At 41.1% G+C, this 24,382-nt stretch overlaps 2 protein-coding genes across 3 annotated transcripts in view; both read left to right on the top strand.

Moving 5' to 3' along the window:
* Positions 1-8,934, top strand: part of dner (delta/notch-like EGF repeat containing) — a 90,107-nt gene extending 81,173 nt beyond the window's left edge. The window contains exons 9-13 of the mRNA XM_086164904.1: positions 5,207-5,329; positions 5,438-5,551; positions 6,552-6,683; positions 6,772-7,018; positions 7,669-8,934. Of these exons, the coding sequence (XP_086021030.1) occupies positions 5,207-5,329; positions 5,438-5,551; positions 6,552-6,683; positions 6,772-7,018; positions 7,669-7,780 (728 nt within the window). The 3' untranslated portion in view covers positions 7,781-8,934. The remainder of the gene's footprint in view (positions 1-5,206; positions 5,330-5,437; positions 5,552-6,551; positions 6,684-6,771; positions 7,019-7,668) is intronic.
* A 9,504-nt stretch (positions 8,935-18,438) lies between these two features.
* pid1 (phosphotyrosine interaction domain containing 1) overlaps positions 18,439-24,382 on the top strand; it is a 33,680-nt gene continuing 27,736 nt past the window's right edge. The window contains exon 1 of one of the 2 annotated variants that reach the window (XM_086164862.1): positions 18,439-18,610. In XM_086164862.1, the coding sequence (XP_086020988.1) occupies positions 18,581-18,610 (30 nt within the window). In that variant the 5' untranslated portion in view covers positions 18,439-18,580. The remainder of the gene's footprint in view (positions 18,611-24,382) is intronic. The other variant, XM_086164861.1, reaches the window with a different exon arrangement.

Raw genomic sequence — 24,382 nt, forward strand, 5'->3', positions numbered from 1 at the left:
CCCCCCCGCCCCACAAACTTTAACTATAAATTTGTCACAGAGCTTTAGCCTATGGAATTGCTAAAATGGGTATTTTGTAATTAGAACCCAAGCAGTCTCTCTCTCTCTCTCACTCACTCTCTCTCTCTCTCTCTCTCTCTCTCTCTCTCTCTCTCTCTCTCTCTCTCTCTCTCTCTCTCTCTCTCTCTCTCACACACACACACATACACACACACACACACACACACACATACACACACACACACACACACACACACACACACATGCAAACAAACACACACATCAAATTTAGAACTAAATTGGACTTGGCCCCACCTGACCAAAATGCCAGCGGGTGTGTAATGGTTGTGTAATTGCCTTGGAAAATGGTGTTGGGAAGCTAACATGTTGAGGAATCCATCATTCAGACTTGTAAGCCAACTGAGAATGCCAGAAGCTAAAAGGCAATTGACATTTCACTGACATTTTCCTATGAGGACCTGAGCAGCTTCTCATTAATTCCAACTCTTCCTTAAATTGGTTAGCAGTAGCCCAGAGAGAGGTTGTTAAAACCTGAAGCCAGAATAGTCTTACACATCAAACACTAAATATTAAGTGTTTGCTTATAATATTAAATAAAGTAAAGCATGTATTTTTTCAACATTAGCACAAGTAATTTTATTCACATGTTTAGGTAATGTCTTGCTACTTTATCTAGTTGTTTTTATTTGGTGATTGCACTGTCATACGTACATCCTATGGTATGCAGATAACATAAATTTTGATTAATCATTATGATGTATTGTAACAGAATTGCCAATATTGACAGCTGCAGAAGTGCCAAAGTGCAATTTTTTCTTAGGCAAAGGGATGTGATAGTAGAGCATTGTTGTTATTATCATTATTATGGTTTTACATTGAAATTGCAAGGCTTGATTTGTAAATCCCTGTACGGATGAAAGTGAAGAGTTAGTCAGGAGAAGTAACATTTCTCAGTATTTTTTATTAATTTTTTCATAATGATGTTTATGTGTGTGTGTGTGTGTGTGTGTGTGTGTGTGTGTGTGTGTGTGTGTGTGTGTGTGTGTGTGTGTGTGTGTGTGTGTGTGTGTGTGTGTGTGTGTGTGTGTGTGTGTGTGTGTGTGTGTGTGTGTGTGTGTGTGTGTGTGTGTGTGTGTGTGTGTGTGTGTGTGTGTGGCTGAGTGATCAGCAGGGTATGGTAACGCGCCTAGTGGAGTCTGCTGAGCGAGCCATTGCATGTAGGGATGCCTGCAATGTCCCTCCTTATACCTCTGCCACTGACCGTCACTGATGGGGTTAAGGTAGCAGTTACCAAGTCTTCCGTGGTCAGTACATAGCCTCCCCCTCACCAAGATTCTCACTATATCTCCTTGTGGCAGCCTACGGAGACAGGGTGAATTAGTGAGAGATCTTAGACCTCCAGTGGTCCCCAGAGGTATCTGTGCCAACAACTGCCCCACTGCCATGGGGGTAAACTCGAGGAGGTATGATGGCTAGGGGAGTAAACCGTGAACACAAATCCCTAGATGAGGACAGCCAATAGTAGGAACCCAGGAGACCGGACTACTGGCAGTACCCTGTAGCTCTAACCAGAGTGAAGGTGAGTTTCTCATGCCTCTGAAAGCTGCTTTGAAAGAGCAAAGAATGATGGGAGTGATGACTGCGCACTCACACCCTCACCTTAAACTCTTCCTGTTGCGCAAGTTCCTTGCTCCTTGAGCAATCCTTAAGTGCTGGGCCAGTCACTTTAAAAATCTCTTCAATCACACCAACCCTGTAAACCCAAATATTCTTGACAAGCTGCCAGTTATGCCTCAGACACAATATCTAGATGCCCTGCCACACTTCTTAGAAATACACAAGGCCATCAGGAGCTTAAAAAACAACTAAAGTCCAGGACCTTATGGTATCCCAGCAGAGGTACTCAAACATGGAGGTTATCTTCTCACACGCTGTATACACCTCCTGATCACCCAAATCTGGCAATCTGAGAAAGTGCCCCAGGACTGGAGGGATGCAAACATCATTGTCCTCTACAAGCAGAAAGGGGACAGAGCAGACTTTGGCAGCAGTCGGGGAATCTCACTCCTCTCCACAGCAGGCAAAGTGCTTGCAAAGATTATGCTCTCCTGGCTGATGGATTACATTTCAGAATGTACTCTCCCTGAAATAAACTGTGGCTTCCGGAAGTCCAGATCCACAATTGATATGATCTTTGATCTACAGCAGCTACTTGAAAAAAGCAGAGAATGGCACAGAGACCTCTACATGGTCTTTAATGACCTCACCAAAGCCTTTGACACCACAAGCTGTGACATGCTCTAGAAACAACTCTGCTCTCCACAGACTGTTCTCTTGACAGTGGAATACACTGCCGGATCAACAAAGCCTCATCAATGTTTGGGGGCCTCCCAACAACCTGAAAATCAGTACCAAAGTGGGAGTTTAAACGCAGTCTGTGTCTCCACCATACTTTATGGGGCTGAGACATGGACTCCATACAGAGGTCATATAAACAGCTTGGAAAGGTTCCACATTAGATGTCTCCATAAAATTCTCAACTCTCAATTCTCGTCCTGGGTAGACCGGATCCCCCACACTGACATTCTGACTGCAACTAGCACCATCAGCTTAGAAGCAGCTCTGGCCAACAGGCATTCACGCTGGGTTTGCCACACTATAGCCATGCCCCACGCCAAATCCTCTATGGACAACTACACAACTCCAAGCGAGCTGCCAGTGGCCAGAAAAGGCGCTATAAAGACTGCAAAAGAACTCCTAAGGTGTTGTTACATCAACCCTGGCCACCTTGAGGCGCTAGCACTTCACAGCCAAACCTGGTGAGCTACCTGTAACAAAGCAACTGAACAAATCAACAATATCGTCATTCAAAGGAGGACCACAAGATGTGCACTACACCAGCAGGCAGACCCAAAATCAGGACATTGTTCCAATTGTTTACACAAGGACAGCTAAGTGTGTGTGTGTGAGTGTATGTGTGTGTGTGTGTGTGTGTGTGTGTGTGTGTGTGTGTGTGTGTGTGTGTGTGTGTGTGTGTGTGAGAGAGAGAGATCGAGAGAGAGAGATCGAGAGCGAGAGAGATAGAGATGTGCTTTGTTTAGCCAATTTAAGCCAATATAAGTTGTTAGGCTGACAGGGAATATGAGCTTATGCAGGGTTGATCTTTTATTGTTGGATGTTTAACTATGTTTGTGCATTTAACTCCCCTGGCAAAAAATCTGTGGTTTCTTGGAAATTTTATTTTGTGTGTTTGTACACTACTGTTTTTAAAACTTCAGGATCTCCGGTGACTTATTTAGAAAGACTCTCAAGGTTTTAAACTAATAGATTTAATTAGGTTTCAAACTAACAAAAACACTCTAGTCCAGTGTGTACTTTTGTACTCTGGTGATTTTAATTTTGAAGCTGATCCATATAATTGTAAATATTTTGTTGAGACTGTTATAAATTATTTAAAAGACTATGCTTCCCATAATAATTACAGAGAAAGGTTCACACACCTCTACACAAACTTGGATGAAATATTTTACCGTCACAGAACCACCTTTGAATCGCTAATATGTTCCTTAAGAGAAATTTGCAACACACAAAGGTGTATTTGGTATTTCATCTTGTGACTATTGCAGATATGTGATTTGAATGACGTCCATGTACACGTTACTGGCTGCTTTTTTTTTTTGCTTTAACTGCCACCCTCTGGAGAACTACTGAACTACATGTCATCAGACCTAGTTCAGGAATCTCAAAATGTAATTATTTGGCACCACAGCCCTAATGATTACTAAAAAAAAAACAACAATAAAGGATATCATTCTTCAAAATGTACCTCTTCTTAATTATTCTAAAATATATTTCAAAAATGGACTAATTCATATTTATAGGTTATACTAAAAACATTTATGCACATCACTTTAACAGTTATTGCAAATAGTTTCTTGAATAATTTAATAGTTTAATAGTTTTCTTTAATAAGAATATAATTATACCTTTACCTAGTTCTGACTTTTTTTCATTATTAAGTTATGTTAAGTTTGAAATTGGTATCAAAGAGTGATAAAAATATTCTAATGAAATAAATTGGCAGATGGCTTGCAAATGCTATTTGGCAGTTTATCTGAGACACCTAGTATTTCATACTAAATGAAATTCTATATTTGCTGTAATTAATTTCTGTTGATTGGCAAGTATTAGTTATTTAATCCAGTCATGTGATACCTAAGCTATGTCATGTTTGTACATCTCTGTGATATTTCAACATGTTTCATCCATGTTTTGTGTTTCGAACATATCAGCCAAACAAAACACTGAATTATTCTTTTTGAAAAAACAGCTTTGGGATTGCAAAAGAGATGCAGTTTTTGTTTGGGTTAATGGTTCATTAGAGCAGTTTCCTTGCTCCATGTAGACATAAGATGTTGTTTTTTTGATTGTTCACACATTTTCAACAAAAAACAATGAAAGGGGTTAATTATTTCATGTCATTCTAGATTGAACCTTAACGTTTATTGATTAACAAAGAAAATGCAACTGAAATTTAATTTAACTGTAATGAGATTAAAAGCTGCTCTCTCCTGTCACTTGGAGAACTTTTGATTCGAATTTGCTGGTTCTACAATGTAAAGATTACTTACAATTATACCACAAGTAATAACATGTATTAAACTTTGCAAAAAAATCTCATTCATGTCTACATGTACTTTAGCTATTTGTTAGGATCTATATGCTTTTGCTATCTATTCATAATATCAGTTTAACACATTACTAACTGTTATCCAAAGGTCTACCACAACCATGTTGTGACAGCAGTACCTTATTTCTAAATTACTCCACTTTTTTGCAGAACTCATTTTGGCCACTGAAATCTTTTTTTAATCTGTTTATTATTTTTTGTCATTATTATTGAATATTTTTTGTCATTCAAAGACTCATAGATGTTTGCTGAGAGATGTTTGATATAGTGATGTTGTAATACATGATTTAGCCACAAGAGTGCACCTTTTATTTCTCATGCGCTTAATGTATAAAAATAAATTTTACATGTACACATGCTTCCCTTACTTGGTCATATATTATCTGTTGATTGCAAGTAATTTCCTGCAAGACAAAGCTACTATGCTTGTACATCAACAAAGCAGTAAAAATACAAGAATATATGTATTCATTTTATATCTATCTATCATTTAAGGCTATCATGGCTTGTATTGTGAAGAAGAATACAATGAATGTCTGTCAGCGCCCTGCCAGAACTACGCCACCTGCAGGGATCTCATCAATGCATATGAATGTGTTTGCACACTACAGTTTGAGGGTAATTATATCCAGTCAATATTTCAAAATATAATTCTACATAAATATGTCACTGTCCAAGAAAAACTGAGACTTGATGTATTTATATGAGTTCTGTTACTATTTGCAGGAAGACATTGTGAAATTTACAAGGATCCATGTGTGAAGATGCACTGCCAAAATGGAGGACACTGCGAAAGTGCAGGACTCAATGCTTCATGTACTTGCCTACCTGGATACCTTGGTGAGCAATGGTACCATTTATTGAGGCAGCCTTTAGTGTTATCTTCCCAGCTAAAAACGAGCCTGAACTTCAGACTAAACTGGATTTGGACAAAGGACTGAACTCAAACACTCATATGATATTTTTTTGCACCAAAAATCTTTTACTGTAAACAACTGTCATCAGATTATTTAATCTTTTAGCCTGAGTTTTAGTGTTGTACCTCTCCAATTTAAAGAAGTGAAAATGAAAAAATAAAAAAAATAAAAAAATGCAATTTATATATATATATATATGACACACCTAATTCGAACATTTTCAAAAGATAACCCAAAGTATAACCCAAAGTGAATGTCTGCTAGTGGATGTTTCTGATATATAACTTAACTTTTAAAAGAAAAATAATGGGTCACTTTATTTAAAGAATCATATATGGAAATCTTTGGATTTTTAGGAAAGACACAAGACCATTTGACCAATGTATAGCAGTTGTCCAATGTCATTAAGCCGTGGAGATGTGTTCGGCTGTAAGTTGTGACATTATTGACAGAACGCCTAGTTCCAATCATTAATTCAGAAATAGGTGGATGTTACATTACATTAAATAACATTCACATTACAGTCATTTGGCAGAAGCTTTTATCCAAAGGGACTTACAAGAAATGCAATTCAGTCACCGAATATCCGAATTACCAGTAGTCAAGAGTCAGAAGTGACCACTTTAGATCTTAACTTGACTGATTGCTATTGAAGTATTGACCGCTGAAAATGGCTCAGAAATCCTCCAAGGGTCAGTGTCTATTTGATAGACCCTCTTTTTACAAAACAAACAAAAACACACAAAACATATGGCATAAATAATGAGATATTATGCTCAACAAATATTCATTACATTTCCTTTTAAATGAAACCGTAATAGAGATACTTCACTCTTGGGATTGCCATTGATACAAGGAATGGTTGAGCAGGGAGATTCAATTTTTTGCGATTTTGACTTAATATTAGTTTCCTGTTTGAACAGGTGAGAAATGTGAGGTTGACATTAATGAATGTGAAAGCAACCCATGTCACCATGGAGGCACCTGCATTGACCAATCAAATGGCTTCATCTGTCATTGCCTCCCTGGATGGGTTGGACCCAATTGTGAAATCCGTAAGTTAACCACTCAAAAAAATTCTGCTGAGCTAAGAATTAACAGTATAAAGAGAAATGTTTATGTGTGTGTCTATATTTGTTTCAGACTTACAGTGGAAACCAGCTCGGACTGAGGAAACCATGACCAACATGCCTCGTCACTCTCTCTATATTATCATTGGAGCACTATGTGTGGCCTTCGTTCTGATGCTGATCATCCTCATTGTGGGCATCTGTCGCATCAGCCGCATCGAGTACCAGGGATCATCACGCCACGCCTACCAAGAGTTCTACAACTGCCGCAGCATTGACAGTGAATTCAGTAATGCCATTGCCTCAATCCGCCATGCCAGGTCAGTAGTAGTATTCTGCCATTGACAAAGCCATGACAAAGCCATGTTTGTACAATTATAGTAGCATTGTAGCCAGTATTAAGATCCTAAAACTGATTTTTAACCAAAAGACAGAGAGTAATGTTACACAGCTATTTCTGCTGCTCTGTGTTTACAGTGCAAACTACATAATTCAAGAGAATTAAAACAAACAAATATACTAAAGACAGCGGAATATAGGTGCACTGGTTTTATGTATTTCAAACAAGTACTAAGATAACAAATGAGCCTAAACAAATCCAAATCATATGCCTCTCAGGGATATTTGAGAAATATAGCTTCGCCAAGGCTATGATATTACAACTGGCCAAGGGAACAAATGCATTAAGAACAATAAAAACCCCACCTGCCTTTTATGATTTTCAGATGTTTGTTATCAGGACACTGAAAATGTAAATAATCAGTAAAAAGGGAACATTGTAAGGTTTCATACTTCCAAGTGTAAGATACTGACGATCTACTAAAATTTAAGATATTTCTACTATTCTGATGCATGAGACCTTGTATCAATTGCTGTAGCTTAGCAAAACAAGCGTTGAGATGCATTGAAAAAACAGTATGTCATGATGCAATATTGAAGTGTGATTGATGTTTATTGTGCCTTCAATTAGATTTGGCAAGAAGTCCAGGCCTGCCATGTACGATGCCACTCCAATTTCCTATGAAGACTACAGCCATGATGATAAGCCCTTGGTTACCCTTATCAAAACAAAGGATTTGTAAAGGCAACTATCACAACCCATATATCACTGAACATGTACTCATGTACTGAAATGTGCACATAAACACAGTTAGAATCTTGTAACATTTCTTGAGATAAATATGATGATGAAGTAGATGTAAAAATAGTAAAAAAATATAACATATCAATCCAGTACATCTCATGTAGACTTGAAATAAGAAATCTGGACTCTATTTTCTCGTTGAAGTCCATGTTAAGGCTTTATTGTAGCATAAGCGCATACTTTACATTACCCTTATATTATTTACATTATGGAAAATGAAACTGCAGATGGGCCTAAAACTCAGGAGCCCAGTCTCTACATTAAAGTCAGCAGACAGTGCTGTCCATGGTCCATACAGGTATTATAGATGCAGGTACATTCTTAATGCTGAACACTATGTTTTTTTCTATATTTAGTGAAAAATCAAATTCTGCAGTAGGTTGCCTTACGTTACGCATGATAAATGTTCTCTGCATTGTTTTGAGATCCTAGTGTGTCTGTTGTAAGCTGTTTTATTCTCATTGCCAAGTATTTCTCTGTCAAACTGTGTCAAAAATTTCCTGTTAATTTGGTAGTGGTAGAACAGATGCATATTGTATAAAACTCTAGTCAACCAGGGTCAGGGGAGACTTTTTTCTTTCAAAAAGGTATTTCTTGTCCTTTTTTCTACATACCAGTATATCAGTGGTGTACGAATTGTAAAGAACGTGCATTCATTTAAGTTCTGTGATCCTTCCATCCTACCGTATGTATTTAAGTGAAATTTAAGATAATAGCTACATTTCTCAATAGACAGGTACGTAGTTCATTCAATTAGTGTATCTGTTTATGCCAGCGTACTTGGTCCTAGTACTAACATTTTGCTTGATAATGTTGGACGATGGAAAGCTTCAAGGCTATGAAGAGCGAGGAACTGGGAGTAGGAAGAAGAATACAGCATGAATGTTCATTCTCCAGCATATATTTGCTTCCTTGTCCTTTGACTGGAAAACCTGGTTTGTGCTGCTGTGATGTTTCTCAATGATTATTGGTTTACCAGTAGCCTCATTCAACCTTCTGATTTATAATTCTCTTAATCAAAGCAACTACATGAATACCTATTATCTATGTTTAGTGAAGTGAACAATAAAGATTAATATGATCATAATTTAACTCCAGCAGTCTGTTCTGTGATCTTCAGTTCAGTTGTTTTAGAAAGACTTCGGCAGTTTAACAATCAATATTTTACATAAACCGTTTGCTAGTGTTTCTTCCTTCACAATTCAGCACCAACTGTAACAGACCTCCAGAACAGCACGATTCTTAACATTTGTTTGAGATTCAACAAAAACAGCCCCTTAGGCGTTAAATGATGTCCTGTAGCCTGAGACTCCAAACAACACTGACTGTAGGTGAAGAACATCGGCAGCCTAAGGAATCCCAGGAGCAGACGCCAAAAAGGTTAAATGAATCAGGGTAACACAGGACAGGTGTGGGCAGTTCAACAAGGAGTCATAATTGACTGGGGACCAGGACCTGGGCTGTGACTGGTGAGTAGGCATGCCCAGCCCACTAGAGCCTGACAAGACCGTGACACCAACATTGCTTAAATGTTGATATTTGCTTGAATAGTCTCTCTCTCTATATATATATTGATATAAGGATTACAATGCCTTATAAAAAACATTTGATTTCCAGGGGATATTGATGACAGCTGACAGTGATATTTTTTTTCAGTAACAAAAATCTAAATGCTAATAATCTGCTAAATATCGAACATCAAATGTTACCATCCACTAAATAAAAGAAATTACCTTTTGATGATGTTTACATATTTATATATATATTTTTTTTTTCTTAAAGTCTCATGTCTGATATCTCATGTCTGATAATCAAAACTTCAACCAGATTTGATGTCCAACTAAAATATAGCATATTTTAGTTGGACATCAAATCTGGACCTCCAGTGCCATCTACTTGGCAACCAGTTTCTCTGCTTGCGATGAACTCTGTATGGACTCTTTTGCAGTGCATTTAAATTACCTCTACCATGAACAATCGCAGTGACGTTACGCATTTAAAATTTTGGCCATTTTAAAGAAATGTTAGTGTTATTATGCAAGAATAACTTCTACCAAAATTTATGTCACTTTTAAATAGGGATATCTGTTGGACATGTTATTATCATACACTACAAAATGTAAATAATTTGTCTTACAATATCATCAGCCGGCACACACACACACGTCATGTGATTCTGGTCTCAGATACAACTTCAGTAACCATGGGAATATTTTATGACATCATATAATCTGTGTAGATTGTATATCTATTTTCAATAGATTATGTTCCAATGAATGAAGAAAAAAATGTAAATAATTCTACAAAAGATGGGTTGCAAATGATTGATACCAATATCCTATAATTTCGGATAACAACGAACAATGCTAAACATAATCTGTTCTTCTGCCATCTCCTAAATCATATCAACCAAAACTAGACAACTGCCTGTGGAAATGACCTTTTATGGAGTGTTGGTAATGTGAACACCCTCAGTGACCTCAGGCTTTGTCCAGATGTTCTCATGTAAAAAAAAAAAGAAAAGGCTCTTAATACAGATCTGGACTTGAGACGTATCATTTACATACATATTGGCCTCAGTTCTGATTTAACACAACCATGCATTGGATATTGAGGACTTTAAACTTTGAAGTCTCAACGCAGTAAAAACAATTTTGCTGCTTGTCCTCACATATCAACATAAACCCATGAATAGTTTTGGTGTGACTGCTGGTCAGTAACCAAAACTAAAACTGTTTATGCACAAATGCATCATTTTTAAGTACATGATATAAAGACTGCACTTTTGTTATTTGTTTACATCTGGTTTTAATGTTAGGACAGTTCTTTCTTGTGTCAGTAGATTTTTTTTTCCGGCTGTAGTAAAGTCAGGAAAATGCAGCCTTTTTCATAGAATGACAAATTTGGAAACACTAATTTCATTTCAATTCACCATTTATTTGTATCCCCATTTATCTTTGCTTCTACGTAAGTGTTCAGATTGTTAAAGGCATCAATATTTTCAGCAGTTGGCTGTTTGCTGAAGTAAATTAGATGGCAATGCATCTATCAAAATAATCAGTTGTTTGACTCAACAGGCAACACAGAATTTGAGACTTTGAGATCATGAAGAAAATCACAAAATGCATACATGAATTAATTAATAACTATAATCATCTGTCAACATGTCCAGGGTGAACCCTGCCACTTGCCCAATGACAGCTGGGATAGGCTCTAGCATCCCTGCAACCCTGAATTCAGGATAAGTGGATAGCAGTAGATAAGAATGATTGTTTAAACGTACATAAAAAAAAATAAAACCAACATATTTATGTTGATTAGCATTAATGATGCTAAATTACTCACCCAAGGACAGGACATCAACAATGACTAAAATGAAATGAATTACATTATTTTCCAGGGTGAAAATGTTATTTAGTGCCACTTTAACATGAGTAAATTGTGATCCAGCAATTGACAAAGGCTTCATTTTAAAACCAAACTGAAGTAACATGTCACTATATGTATATATATATAAATTAAGACTACATTTTAAAGACATTTTCAAAATGTGATTTTATGAAAACAAATTTGACCACAAAAGTGAGGAAGACATTGAAGAGAGGAAATGCAGTTGGTCCAGTTAGTAACTCCCCTAACTAAATAACTATCGAGAAACTTGTTGCAGCATACCTTGTTTAGAAGTTAATTATTGTGAGTAGAAGTTAATTTACTTTAGTATACAGTTTCAAACTAACTTGTTGTGGCTCTAGTCCTTGTTGTGATTGGTTTCGGTGTCTGATTGGCCCATCAACTTCGGGTGTGTCCAGCCGTATCCTAGTCTCCCGCCGGTAGGCGATTGACCCCCAATTAGTGCTCCTTCAATTCCAGCCACACTTGAAAGCTGGGCTTTTGTAGCGCAGGGCACCGCGAATGAAGGCAGTCAACTTTTTCCAAGGCAAAAACTTCTTCAAGCGAAAACGCAGTCAAGTAAAACTGACAAAACCCAGTGTCACGAACCGCAGGGGCGGACTCTAGCAGGGAACCACACCTCAGAAGGAATCTGGATGGAAAGCGCTTTGAGTTGAAACGGCAGGTGGGGTGTCGTTGGTAAGCCCCTGGCCCCGAGACAGAAGTGCACAGGGCTGGGTCTCACCGGGACGGGTTGCAGGCGGGACCGGTTGCAGGCAGGACGGGATGGGCCTCAGGCAGGGTGGCAGACAGGACAGGTTGCAGGCCGGACGGGCCCCAGGTAGGGTGGCAGACAGGACGGGGTCAGAGGTTACACCGGCCAACCAGGTCCGGTTGTAACAAGGGAGGGGACAGAGGTTACACCGGCCGACCGGGTCTGGTCGTAACGAGGGAGGGGACAGAGGTTACACCTGGTGTCTGGTCATGGTAAGGATGGGGTCCGGTCGTGGCAGGGATCCGCAGTGGTATGGGAGCCATAATGGCAGGGATGGGGTCCGCAGTGGTATGGGAGCCACAATCCCCCGGCGCCAGGCAGAGCGTGCTGCTGCCCTTTATAGGGATCTTGATTAGCGGCATCTGCTGCAGCTGGCGCCGATTACAAATTGGGATCAGGTGTGATACCCTGACACCCAGTTACAACCAACCACCAACTGTTTCCCTAGTTTAGACCATGTGCTTCCTTCCCATTCCCAGTGTAGCACTCACCCGCAGACGTTGGGTCGCACCTAGACGCCGCAACCCTTCCAACCTCATATATCCAACTGTAACAAACTACACTAAACAGGAGGTATCCTGGGCTCTCTGGAACTGCCGGTCAGCAGTGAAAGAAAAGGCAACAGATTTCATTGCGGCCTGTATAACCACTCGCACACTAAACTTTCTACCTCTAACAGAAACATGGATTACACCGGAAAACACAGCCACACCAGCTGCCCTGTCCGATATGTACACATTCACTCACACCCCCAGAGCAAATGAGCGTGGCGGTGGAATCTTAATCTGCACGGAATGGAAATCCTCTCCTTCCTTCCGTCCTACACTTTCCTCCATCCTCCTTTGAGTTCCATGCCGTCCATGTCACTCACCTGGTGAGACTCACTGTTATAGTTGTGTACCCATCACCTAGGCCCTTCGGGTTATTTCTGGAGGAACTTAATGCACTCATATCACACTTCCCCATTGACGATTCTGCTCTTACTCTTCTTGGCGACTTCAGCTGTGGGGAAAAAGACAAGCGATAACCATTAATTTCTCTCCTCTCCTCCTTTGACCTTCACCTCTCTCCCTCCCCTCCCACCCATGCGGCCGGTCGTCAGCTTGACCTAATCATCACCAGAAACTCCCCTCCGACTAACATCTCGGTCATGCCTGTTGATAAGAAACAGCTCTCAGATCACCATTTCATCACCTGCACCCTAGCCCTCGCCCCCTCTCCCTTAACTCCCCCCACTGCCCACCTGGTCTCTACACTCAGACACCTCCGTTCACTGAATCCAATGGATCTTGCGTCATCCACTACTGCTTCTCTCCCCTCGATCAATTCACTTTCTCTCCTCCCGGCTGACGAAGCTACTGACACACTGATTACCACCCTCTCCTCCTCAATAGAACAACTCTGCCCCCTCACCTCCAGACCTGTTCGCTCAACCCCACCAGCTCCTTGGCTATCTAACACTGTGCGTAGTGACAGACGGACCCTCAGAGCGACTGAACGCAAAGACCCTACTCCCTGATGACCTACAAACCTTCCAATTGCTCCCATCCACCTTCTCCTCCATTCTCTAAAAGGCAAAAGCCACTTTCTATCGCTCCAAAATTCAGTCCTCTGCATCCAATCCCAAGAAACTCTTTGAAACCTTCACTACACTTCCTCAACCCCCTCCTCCCCCTCCCACCTCCTGCCCGATGATTTCGCAAACTTCTTTGAAAAGAAAGTAAGTGACATCATATCCTCTTTCTCTCACAATCCAACTAGCTCCACAGCCAACCACTCCTCCTCTCCCTCCCCACCCATCGCACCAGTCACTACCCCCCCCCTGCCCCCAACCCGTCTTCTTCATCCCCTCCTAACCCACCTCAGCCTACCCTACCCCACTTCACCCCTCTCTCTCCCCCCGAGGTCCTCAAACTCATAACATCCAGCCGGCCGACCACCTGCTCCCTCTCCCTGGTCCCCTCCCCCCGATTGCAATCCATAACACCAGACCTTCTCCCCTCTCTATCTCACCTCATCAACACGTCCCTCCAGACAGGCTGCTTTCCATCTGCCTTCAAGTCTGCGAGGGTCACCCCTCTGCTCAAGAAACCAGCACTTGAACCATCTGATGTCAAAAACTATAGACCCGTCTCCCTATTACCCTTTCTCTCAAAAACACTTGAGCGCGCTGTCTTTAACCAACTCTCTCACTACCTTCAGCAAAACAACCTCCTGGACCCTCTTCAGTCAGGGTTCAAAGTAGGTCACACTACAGAGACAGCCCTCCTCGCAGTGTCGCAATCACTGCAGGAAGCGAGAGCGGCCTCTCTCTCATCTGTGCTTATACCTGTTGACCTGTCAGCCGTGTTCGACACAGTCAACCACCAGATCCTTGTCTCCACCCTCAAGGGTCTGGGTGTCACAGGATCTGCACTCTCCCTGTTGGCATCCAACCTGACAGGTCGCTCCTACCAGGTGACATGACGGGGGCCTGTGTCTGAACCACGCAGACTGTCTACCGGTGTTCCACAAGGTTCGATTTTAGGCCCTCTCCTCTTCTTCCTGCACACGATATCTCTTGGTTCTGTCATTCGCTCCCATGGCTTCTCTTACCACTGCTATGCTGACGACATGCAGCTGATCCTGTCCTTCCCTCCATCAGACACACAACTGGAAACCCGAATTACAGCTTACCTCTCCGACATCACAGATTGGATGGCAACTAACCACCTGAAGCTCAACCAAGACAAGACTGAGCTGCTCTTTCTCCTCCTAGAGACCTGGCCATCACCGTCAACAACACCGTGGTAAGGCCAACCACAACTGTGAGAAACCTGGGTGTGGTCCCAGACAACCGACTGTCATTCTCTGCGAACGTCGCAGTGGTCACACATTCCTGCAGATTCCTCCTTCACAACATCAGGAAGATTCGCAGATTCGTCACAGAGGATACGGCGCAGGTACTCATCCAGGCTCTAATCATCTCTCATCTGGACTACTGCAACTCCCTCCTTGCCGGTGCCCCAGTGGTGAGCATCAGGCCTCTTATTCAGAAAGCGGCAGCCCGCCTGGTGTTAAACCGTCCCAAATTCTCCCACACAACTCCCCTTCTTATGTCCCTTCACTGGCTCCTGGTAGCCGCTCGCATCAAGTTCAAGACCCTGGTGCTTGCCTACCGGGCAGTGAATGGAACAGCCCCGTCATATCTTCAGGATATGGTCAAGCCACATGACCCTACCCGTCCCCTCTGATCTGCCACCTCTCGGCGACTGTCCACCCCATCACTCAGAGCCCCTGGCTGGCGATCGAACCGGTCTCAGCTCTTCTTGGTCTTGGCTCCTCAGTGGTGGAGCGAACTCCTGCAAAAGGTCAGAACAGCGAGGTCGCTGCCCATCTTCCACTGTGAGCTGAAAACTTACCTTTTCACCAAGCATTACCCCACTAATCGCACTTAGCTCCCCCCCAAAAACAAACAAACAAACAAAAGAAAAACAAAGAAAAGAATGTATGTATTTATATGGTTTAGAGATGGCTGTTTGATAGAGTGGTGACTTCTGAATAACGTCTGCTGGTACTTTGGATCTTCAGTTATTGAATCGGAATTTTTGTAAGTCGCTTTGGATAAAAGCGTCTGGTAAATGACTGATGTGGAAGAAATAGATTCTGAGGGGTTTTGCTGCATTTTAGAGCCAAGTTTCCTCTATGTAAAGAACTGTTTTGGAAGAATGGACTGTGCTTTTTATGCACTGTTTTGGTTTGTTTCATCTACCTCTCAGTTCTCTGTCAATTTGTCTCTATTTTTTTTAATTTTCATCACTTTCCACCAACCATGTTCCGATCTGTTTCTGTGGGTCTCGCTTTGTTAGCTCAATGACATATCATTGACTTGGCACAAATTCATGTATGCAGACACTAATAGACATTAATAAATATACGCATGATGTGTGTGTGTGTGTGCCTGTATGCATTTGTGTGTGCGTGCGTGCATGTGTGTGTGTGGAGAGAGAGAGATTCTGCATGTAGATTGAGGATAAGTGAACAACATCTGTCCTCTTTGGAACTCCTTGTGCCACCCACGCATGTATTTTCTTTGTCAGCAGGTCTGTTCTTCGCCAGTTTCCACATTTGACACTTAAATGTATGTGACTCTGGACAAACACCACTCCACTGCAAAAATGAAAAGACACCGAAAATGACTGAACAGAAACAACCAACTGAGGTTACTTACTAAGATTACTTAATGGTGACTACTTGTATACAACTAAGTCTTATTAAGGGAGGGATCATACATCTAACTCTTGCTTTGGAGAGGTGCTTGTTACCCTTTTTCAGCAGTGTTGTTATAAGTGTTTTAATACATTTAAGTGAAACATGTACTTTCTCATGCTTAAGCTACTTGAGAATTTTCCTGAGCTGAATGACACAGATTGGGTTTGTGATTTTCAACCAGTGAGCCATGGTACACCGTTGATGTAGAGGTCAATGTTAGCATCAGTGCTGTGCGACAGTGGCAGTTTGAGATCACAGCAAGACCTGCGAGGGATGCAACGGCACCGACTCCGCTGTGCTTGGTGTGTGGTGAGAAGCTATCGAATTGCGCCATGGTGCCAAGCAAGCTTAAACGCCATCTCCAAATGAAACACCCTTCCGTTCAAAACAAGCAGATGGACTATTTTGTACGCTTATGGAACAATGAGAAACAGGCAATTTTTTGGAGAAAAACCACAAGGTAAACAAGAGAGCCCTCAAAGCTAGCTACCTTGTTGTTAAGCTCGTAGTAAATCAAAAACGTTTTCTGTGGCAGAAACATTAACACTGCCAGCATGTAAAGCTTAACCAAGAGCTTTGTGTGTGTCTTTCTACCACTACTGTCAGGATATCCATTGTGTGTTCATCGAAACAGCCCCAGGTTTCACACTGAGTATAAAAACATTAAAACTATATTATTACCTGTATGTATTATATGTACTGTGTAAGTGTGTCACTTTGTTAGGTGGTGTGCCCCAGGATTTTGTAAATGTAAAAATGTGCCACGGCTCAAAAAAGGTTGGAAATAGCCTTTACTGTAAACATACTGACACCTGTGAATGAGGTAGAGATGAAGCTACAAGGGAAAAACTGGTTTGTCCATGAAATGCGAGCAAATGCCAGAGCCTTCAAAACTAAGCTGGTTTTATTTTCAAAGCAAATGTCAGATGAGTCTGATATGTACAGTTTACAAATGCGTTTTTTTTTTTATATGTATCGTATCTTGTGCTGACCAGGCCCGTCTGTCAAATTTTAAAAGTCAATGTGGCCCCTGAGCCAAAAAGTTTTCCCATCCCTGGCCTAGAAACAGTAACAATGACAAAGACAGGAGGCAGAGCTGGAGGCCGCATAGATGAAGATAAGGTTCTCTTTGGGAGTGATGAGGATGGATAAGATCAGGAATGAGTCTGTCAGAGGGACAGCAAATATTAGATGTTTTGGAGAGGTCAGAGATGTCAGACTGAGATGGTTCAGTCATGTACATAGGAGGGACAGTGAATATATTGATAACCGGATGCTGGAATTGGAGCTGCCAGGCAGGAGGTCCAGCAGAAGACCAAAGAGAAGATAAATGGACGTAGTGAATGAGGACGTGAAGTTAGATGATGTGAGAGAGGAGGTTACAGAGAATACGGTTAGATGGAGAAGGTTGATTTGCTGTAGCGACCCCTGAAGATAAAAGATGAAAGGAAAAGAAGAAGTAGAAGATTACATTGTGTGTATTTAAATGCTGTATATAGTTTTTAAAATGCAGAACATTGTAAAGATGCACACAAAATATGCAACTTATTTTACAGAAAGTAAAAACATTATAAAACAACTGTATCTGCAAATGGACTTTGTAACTTTTCATCTGAAAACAGTAGAAACTTATGAAATGAATGAAGTGGCACAGATATAACCTCCTGTATGTATTAATTTGATTTGAATATGATTGGATACTGACAACTTTTTCATTAGCTATTGTTCAATATGACCATGCCACTTTTCCACTAACATTCTTTAGATGGAATAAAAAAACAGACAAAAAAACAAACAAAACAAAACAAAACAAAATATTAATGCAAACAGATGGATCCCCAAGCACATTCATCCACCATATTGCTTCCATTAGGATATAGGGACAAAAATAAATACGTAGAAGTCTACATAAGATCCAAAACAAATATTTTCTGTACTTGTAATTTGAATCGATGATTTAATTGACATGTATGATTATGAATGGTTTTTTTTTTAATTATTTTCACCTGTATGCTTTTACACATGAAGCTCTAAGTAAAAGACAACGGATGAACAGCCGACAAGAAACCGTCACTGTTTAACATTCCGGATTTTCTGACATTTCTGGAATTTAACACGGTGAACTCAACAGTCAGACTGCGTATAATTCAACTGCTGGCCACTTTGCTAACTGCAGCCAGGCGGAGCGACACATCATTCATTGTCGACCAGTCCGGAGTGAAGGAGGGCAGAGAGGCGAGCCGTAAAGGCGAACAGATGTGAACCGGACGACGAAAAGAGAACAACCCTCGGTAAAGACGGAGAGCCTTTGTATCTGCTAACATGTGGCAACCCGCGTCGGAGCGACTACAGGTATGAAATGGCTGAATGTGAGAGGCTTGTTGTCGACGGGGGGCGATAAGTACATGGTTGAGCCGTGTTTCGGGTACTGAGAACCCCCCCCCCCCCTCCCGTTCGTCCTGCTTCGGTCAGCTTGCGGTTTTTTAGCTGTCGTGGACCTCCAGTCGTTTTTAAAACGAGTGAAACCTGTACTAGATGGTCAAACATTTTTTTTCTGTCACCTCTCTGTATCTGCGTGTCCGGCGTTACGGTAAAATCAACCATTTCACGTTACGCAAGCTGTGCAACATACCTATATGCTAGCTAAGGTACCGCTGGGGGTTTTCGTAATATTTAATCGAATGTAAGCATCAAGTAATCCACGGGTTACGTCAAAACCTTATTAGCAACAGATTGTGAAAATATAGGGCCTTTCTTCTCTACACATTTTCCCAGCACATCAAGTTGCTGTTATCTCCCCCTGTACACTGTACATTCCTCTGTGACATTTCAAGAAAAAAAAGTGTTATCTTCCGTCTGATACCTGTTTGGAAAGACATGGAAGAAAAAAACAAGTTAAAAAAACAAACTACCAAAGAAACACCGTTAATGACCCGTAGTTTGATATCCAGAGGCAAATACGTGCACCGAGCCTGGCTTCACGTCTCCCGCAGACATAATGCTCTCCAGATGTCGGCCTCTGGATCAGCTGCCAAGTGAACTTGCACAATCCCCTCTTCTGCCCAGACGTGAAGAAGATAGGATGAGGAATTATTTGTCCAATGTGATGTGGGGTTCGAAGCCGCTGTAAATTAAACCTTAAGTCGCAGAACTGCATGATTGCCTGACGCTTCATGTTCGTGAATAATCCAAACTGTGGCTGGTTGCGACCGACATCGAAACTCGTGTTGCTTAGCAACTGCTTTCTCCGGCTGTCAGCTAGCGGATATAACTCATTGATCAGCTGACTATTGATCGTTGGCTTCTTTGAAACATACTTGCACAAGCGTGTAATAATGAATTCCTTAAGTGTCTTAAAATCTGAAAATAAGGTTAACAGCATGTGTGCGAGACAATCATTCAATCAGTCATACATTTGGCTCTCTTTACCGTTACCAAAAGAAACACATGCATGCATACACATTAAAAGTATCACTGGACCATTTGAAACCTACACTTCAAAAGTAAAATGTTTAGATGTTTAGATATTAAAAAAAAATGTTTTTTTTTCAAGAAAAATTATGTAACTGCATACTTTCATACATACATGGGACTCATGTACATACTCGTTGCAAGATAAGGTCAAAGTCCTCCATCTTCATGTATAACATGTTGATACAATGTCATAAGAGTAAATAGGAAAGTAGTTCGACAATAAGTAAGAGGAAATGCAAATAGACCAAGAATATACACACACACATATATATATATATATATATATATATATATGATACTGCATGTATGAAAAAGATTTGGATGGTAAGTGCTGTGCTGATTTTCAGTTTGCAACCGTTTCTCCAGAAACTTATTTTTGATAGACATCTAGAATTTTTTTTTAAACAGCAACCATCTACCACCCTGTGGGTTCATGGCCTGCAGGGAGAGATGTAAGAGCAGGTTCCCGTTCAGTTCATTTTGGAGACACAGGTGACACCTGTGGCTTTTGGTTCCTGGGTTAGTAATCAGGTTCATGAAAAGGAGTGAGCAAGAGAGAGGTATGACGAAGCATGTTCGCAGGTTCAAATTGTTGGATGGTCAGCATTGACAAGGATGGCAGAAAAACAATATGCCTAAAATAAACCTGAGCGGTGTTTTGATTCTCAAGTTCTATAATAGGCATGGATTTACCATGAGTACCATGAGTGTCAATGTACCACAATGTAGTTTTGAGCTTGATTAAGTATCTGGAAATTCTGCCTAGCAAACTCAGAGAGGAGTGTTGGTGAAGGAGGAAGGTTATTCATAGGAGTCTGTTTGCAAATTCTTCTACTCACACCTCTTAAGGAATTTATTCTGAATTCCAGTTGAGGTCAGGAACATGAATGATCTATGATAAGTACCTCCATTATCAAAGTGACTTCCCACAGCTGTGGACAGAAGTTTATCGTCCTTGTTTTGGTGGCAACATGAGAAATGTTTTGGTGGACTTGAGTAGAGAAGGAGATAAAACCTGTTGACTGTTACTGGAGACATGGTTGGCTGCTGGAAGGAGAACTCTGGGGGACTCAGGAGTCACTAAAAGCAAATCAGGATCCATTTAGTTTCATAGTTCCACTTCTGTGGAATTGTCTAACAAAAATGTGATCTGGGACGGGGGGGGGGGGGGGGGGCAATGTTTAAGAATAGACTCATCCTATCCCATTTGCACGCATGTCTGATCATAAATGCATAATGCTTATCCTTATCTTCTCCAGAGTCGGTGGATTCTCTCACTTCACAGAATACGTACCAAGTGGCTTGGCTTGATATACTGCAGTTGTCTCGCTAGTCATCTATTTTCATCATGAATTTTAGTTGTTATGATATCATTTCAGAAGTTATCCATGTAACTGTTAGTGATCCTGGTAGTAGTAGGTATAGATCCATGTGCATTTGTGTCTGTTCTACCCAAACCCTGCACACACCCTACTATGATTATGACACTCAGGCTCTCTATTTCTCTTTCCTCCTCTCTCTTTTTTGCTGTTTCCCCCTTTCTTTCTCTCTCTATATAAATATCTTGCCTGACCTGGCTGCCCACATTATAAATGAAGTCTTGCTTGATTTGATACAACCTGAGTTATAGGGAGGAGGGAGAGCTCTGGTGAACCCTCATCCATCTTTCAGGGGGAGGTTACCAAGCTAGTCAGTAACCTTCTCAGTGGCAAGGCTCCGGGTATAGATTAGATCAGGGGTGGGCAAACTATGGCCCGCGGGCCACATCAATCCCGCTGGTCTTTTTAATCTGGCCTGCCAAAGAATGGTACAGAATTCATACTTGATGTCAATGATTGAATGTTTGGATCAATGAATGTGGGAGCTCAAACAGGAGATTATTTCATTTTTGGGGCTACTTGAGAATTTTCCTGAGCTGAATGACACAGATCGGGTTTGTGATTTAGCCCAGCGATTTTCAACCAGTGTGCCGGGAGAGATCACTGAGTGTCACGTCTGTGATGCGATGATGTAGAGGTCAATGTTAGTGTTAGTGCCGTGCGACATTGGCAGTTTGGGATCACAGCAAGACTTGCGAGGGATGCAACGGCACAGACTCCGCTGTGCTTGGTGTGTGGTGAGAAGCTATCCAATAGCGCCATGGTGCCAAGCAAGCTGAAACGCCATCTCCAAACGAAACAAGCAGATGGACTATTTTGTACGCTTATGTAACAATGAGAAACAGGCAATTTTTTGGAGAAAAATCACAAGGTAAACAAGAGAGCCCTCAAAGCTAGCTACCTAGTTGCTAAGCTCGTAGGTAAATCAAAAAAGTCCCACACTGTGGCAGAAACATTAATGCTCTATTAAGCTCTATTAAAACATTAATAGAGCTTCGTGTATGTCTTTCTACCACTACTGCCAGGATATTCATTGTGTGTTCATCGAAACAGCCCCAAATTTCACACTGATTATTAACACATTAAAACTGTATTATTACATTAAAACTATATTATTACATGTAATATGTATAGTTATAAATACATTAAAACTATATCATTACCTATATATATTATATGTACTGTGTTAGTGTGTCATTTTGTTTGGTGATGTGCCCCAGGATTTTGTAAATGTGAAAAATGTGCCGCGGCTCAAAAAAGGTTGGAAATAGCCTTTACTGTAAACATACTGACAAACGTGAATGAGGTAGACATGAAGCTACAAGGGAAAAACTGGTTTGTCCATGAAATACAAGCAAATGCCAGAACCTTCAAAACCAAGTTGGTTTTATTTTCAAAGCAAATGTCAGATGAGTCTGATGTACAGTTTACAAATCCGTTTTTTTTTTTTTTATATATATATCGTATCTTGTGCTGACCAGGCCCGCCTGTCAAATCTTAAGTCAATGTGGCCCCTGAGCCAAAAAGTTTTCCCATCCCAGGATTAGATCCTAACGACCTCGGACTTTGTTTAGTTGTCGTGGCTTGCCATTTAAGTTAAAAATGTTGTTTGGGAACAAAGTGGAGACAGTGGAAGACTAGGAAGCCGGCCCCAGTTTTGACTGGGTGACTGGGTTACTGGAGGGTGTGCTGTAGCTACAGGGGATCACACAGCTTAGTGTTCAGGAGAAAGCTTACACCAGGGCACTGAAAAGGACATCCTGGCTGATTGCTAAACCTTTGATTCAGCTGGAAAATGTGGATTCTGTCCAGGCCATGTAACAGTTGACCAACATTTTACTTTCACTTATTTCGTGTTTTTTTCAGGAAGTATGTTCGTCCTTTTTATTTTTACTTGCTGGGCCTGGGAAAGGGGTACAGCTAAATAGTAGGATTCTGTGGGTGACAGTCAGAGAATATGGGTCTGTAGGGTAATTGTTATAAGCCATCAAATTTCTGCACAAATCCTGTCTGCTGATGTTTTCAACACAACATCAAAAGTTTTCTTAGTGTTCGATTCTTTTTTGTGTCTGATTTTGTTCATTGTTTTGTATGAACATGATTTGTAGACAAAGTCAGTAGGAGAAGAATGTCCAGCATGTTGACCACAGGATTGCTTCACTACTTTTTGCAGACTATGTGGTCTTGTTGACTCTTCTCTATATGATCTCCAGTCAGCCCTGGGGGCGGGGTTGCAGGAATGTGTCAAGTTGTCATGATGCAGCTACTCCAAATCAGATGCAATGGTACTGCTCTCAAAATCAGTGGACGATCCCCATCAGGTCAGAATGATACTCTCAATGGCTTATTTGAGGGTAGGTTCAAATGACTTACTTGGGTGTAGGTTTACAGATAAGGTAAGGATGGGGTATGAGTTGAATAGGTGGATTGGTGTGGCACCAACAGTGATATGAGTTTGTTCTGGTGAAGCGAGAATCCTTCATTTAGGTTCTCAAACTACATTTTTGTTTGTTTTAATTTTCACCTTTTTCCCCATCTTTTTGGTTATGACTAAGAGAAAGAGGTCTTGGGTGAAAGCAGGTGGAATGAGTGTTGTCTGCAAAAATAGCTGTAATTAGTTTTAAAGGAAGGTTGACAAGCGAAGACTTCTCAAGGGAATTCAAAGAAGACCACCTTGGGGTGCATCCAGAAGTGCTAGCATTGCTGGTGAAGTGCTGGGTACAGGGCTGTCACACTCTGTCTGCTATCAATGCAATCTGACTGTAGAATGGGATGATGAAGATGAAGCAGCTCTTGCCAGCAGTGCCACAATGCAGACTATCTATCTATCTATCTATCTATCTATCTATCTATCTATCTATCTATCTATCTATCTATCTATCTATCTATCTATCTATCTATCTATCTATCTATCTATCTATCTATCTATCTATCTATCTGTCTATCTATCTATCTATCTGTCTATCTGTCTGTCTGTCTGTCTGTCTGTCTGCCTGCCTGCCTGCCTGCCTGCCTGCCTGCCTGCCTGCCTGCCTGCCTGCTTGCCTGTCCGTCTGTCCGTCTGTCTTGTGAAAATCTTCATGCTGAACTCAGACTTCTTCACTTGAAGATGTTTCAACCGTCCAAGAGGCATCTTCAGTTCTGTCTGTTTGCCTGTCTGTCCATGTGTCTGCCCATCTGTCTGTCCGTCTGACGGTCTGTCTGACTGTCTGTCCATCTGTTGATGACCCAATTTCATTTGAGAATGGGGAGAATGTGCTTTACAATTAAT

The sequence above is a fragment of the Fistularia commersonii genome, chromosome 18 (genome assembly GCF_037954325.1).
Source record: "Fistularia commersonii isolate RoL2024-O1a breed Wild chromosome 18, RoL_Fcom_v1.0, whole genome shotgun sequence".
Classification (NCBI taxonomy): domain Eukaryota; kingdom Metazoa; phylum Chordata; class Actinopteri; order Syngnathiformes; family Fistulariidae; genus Fistularia; species Fistularia commersonii.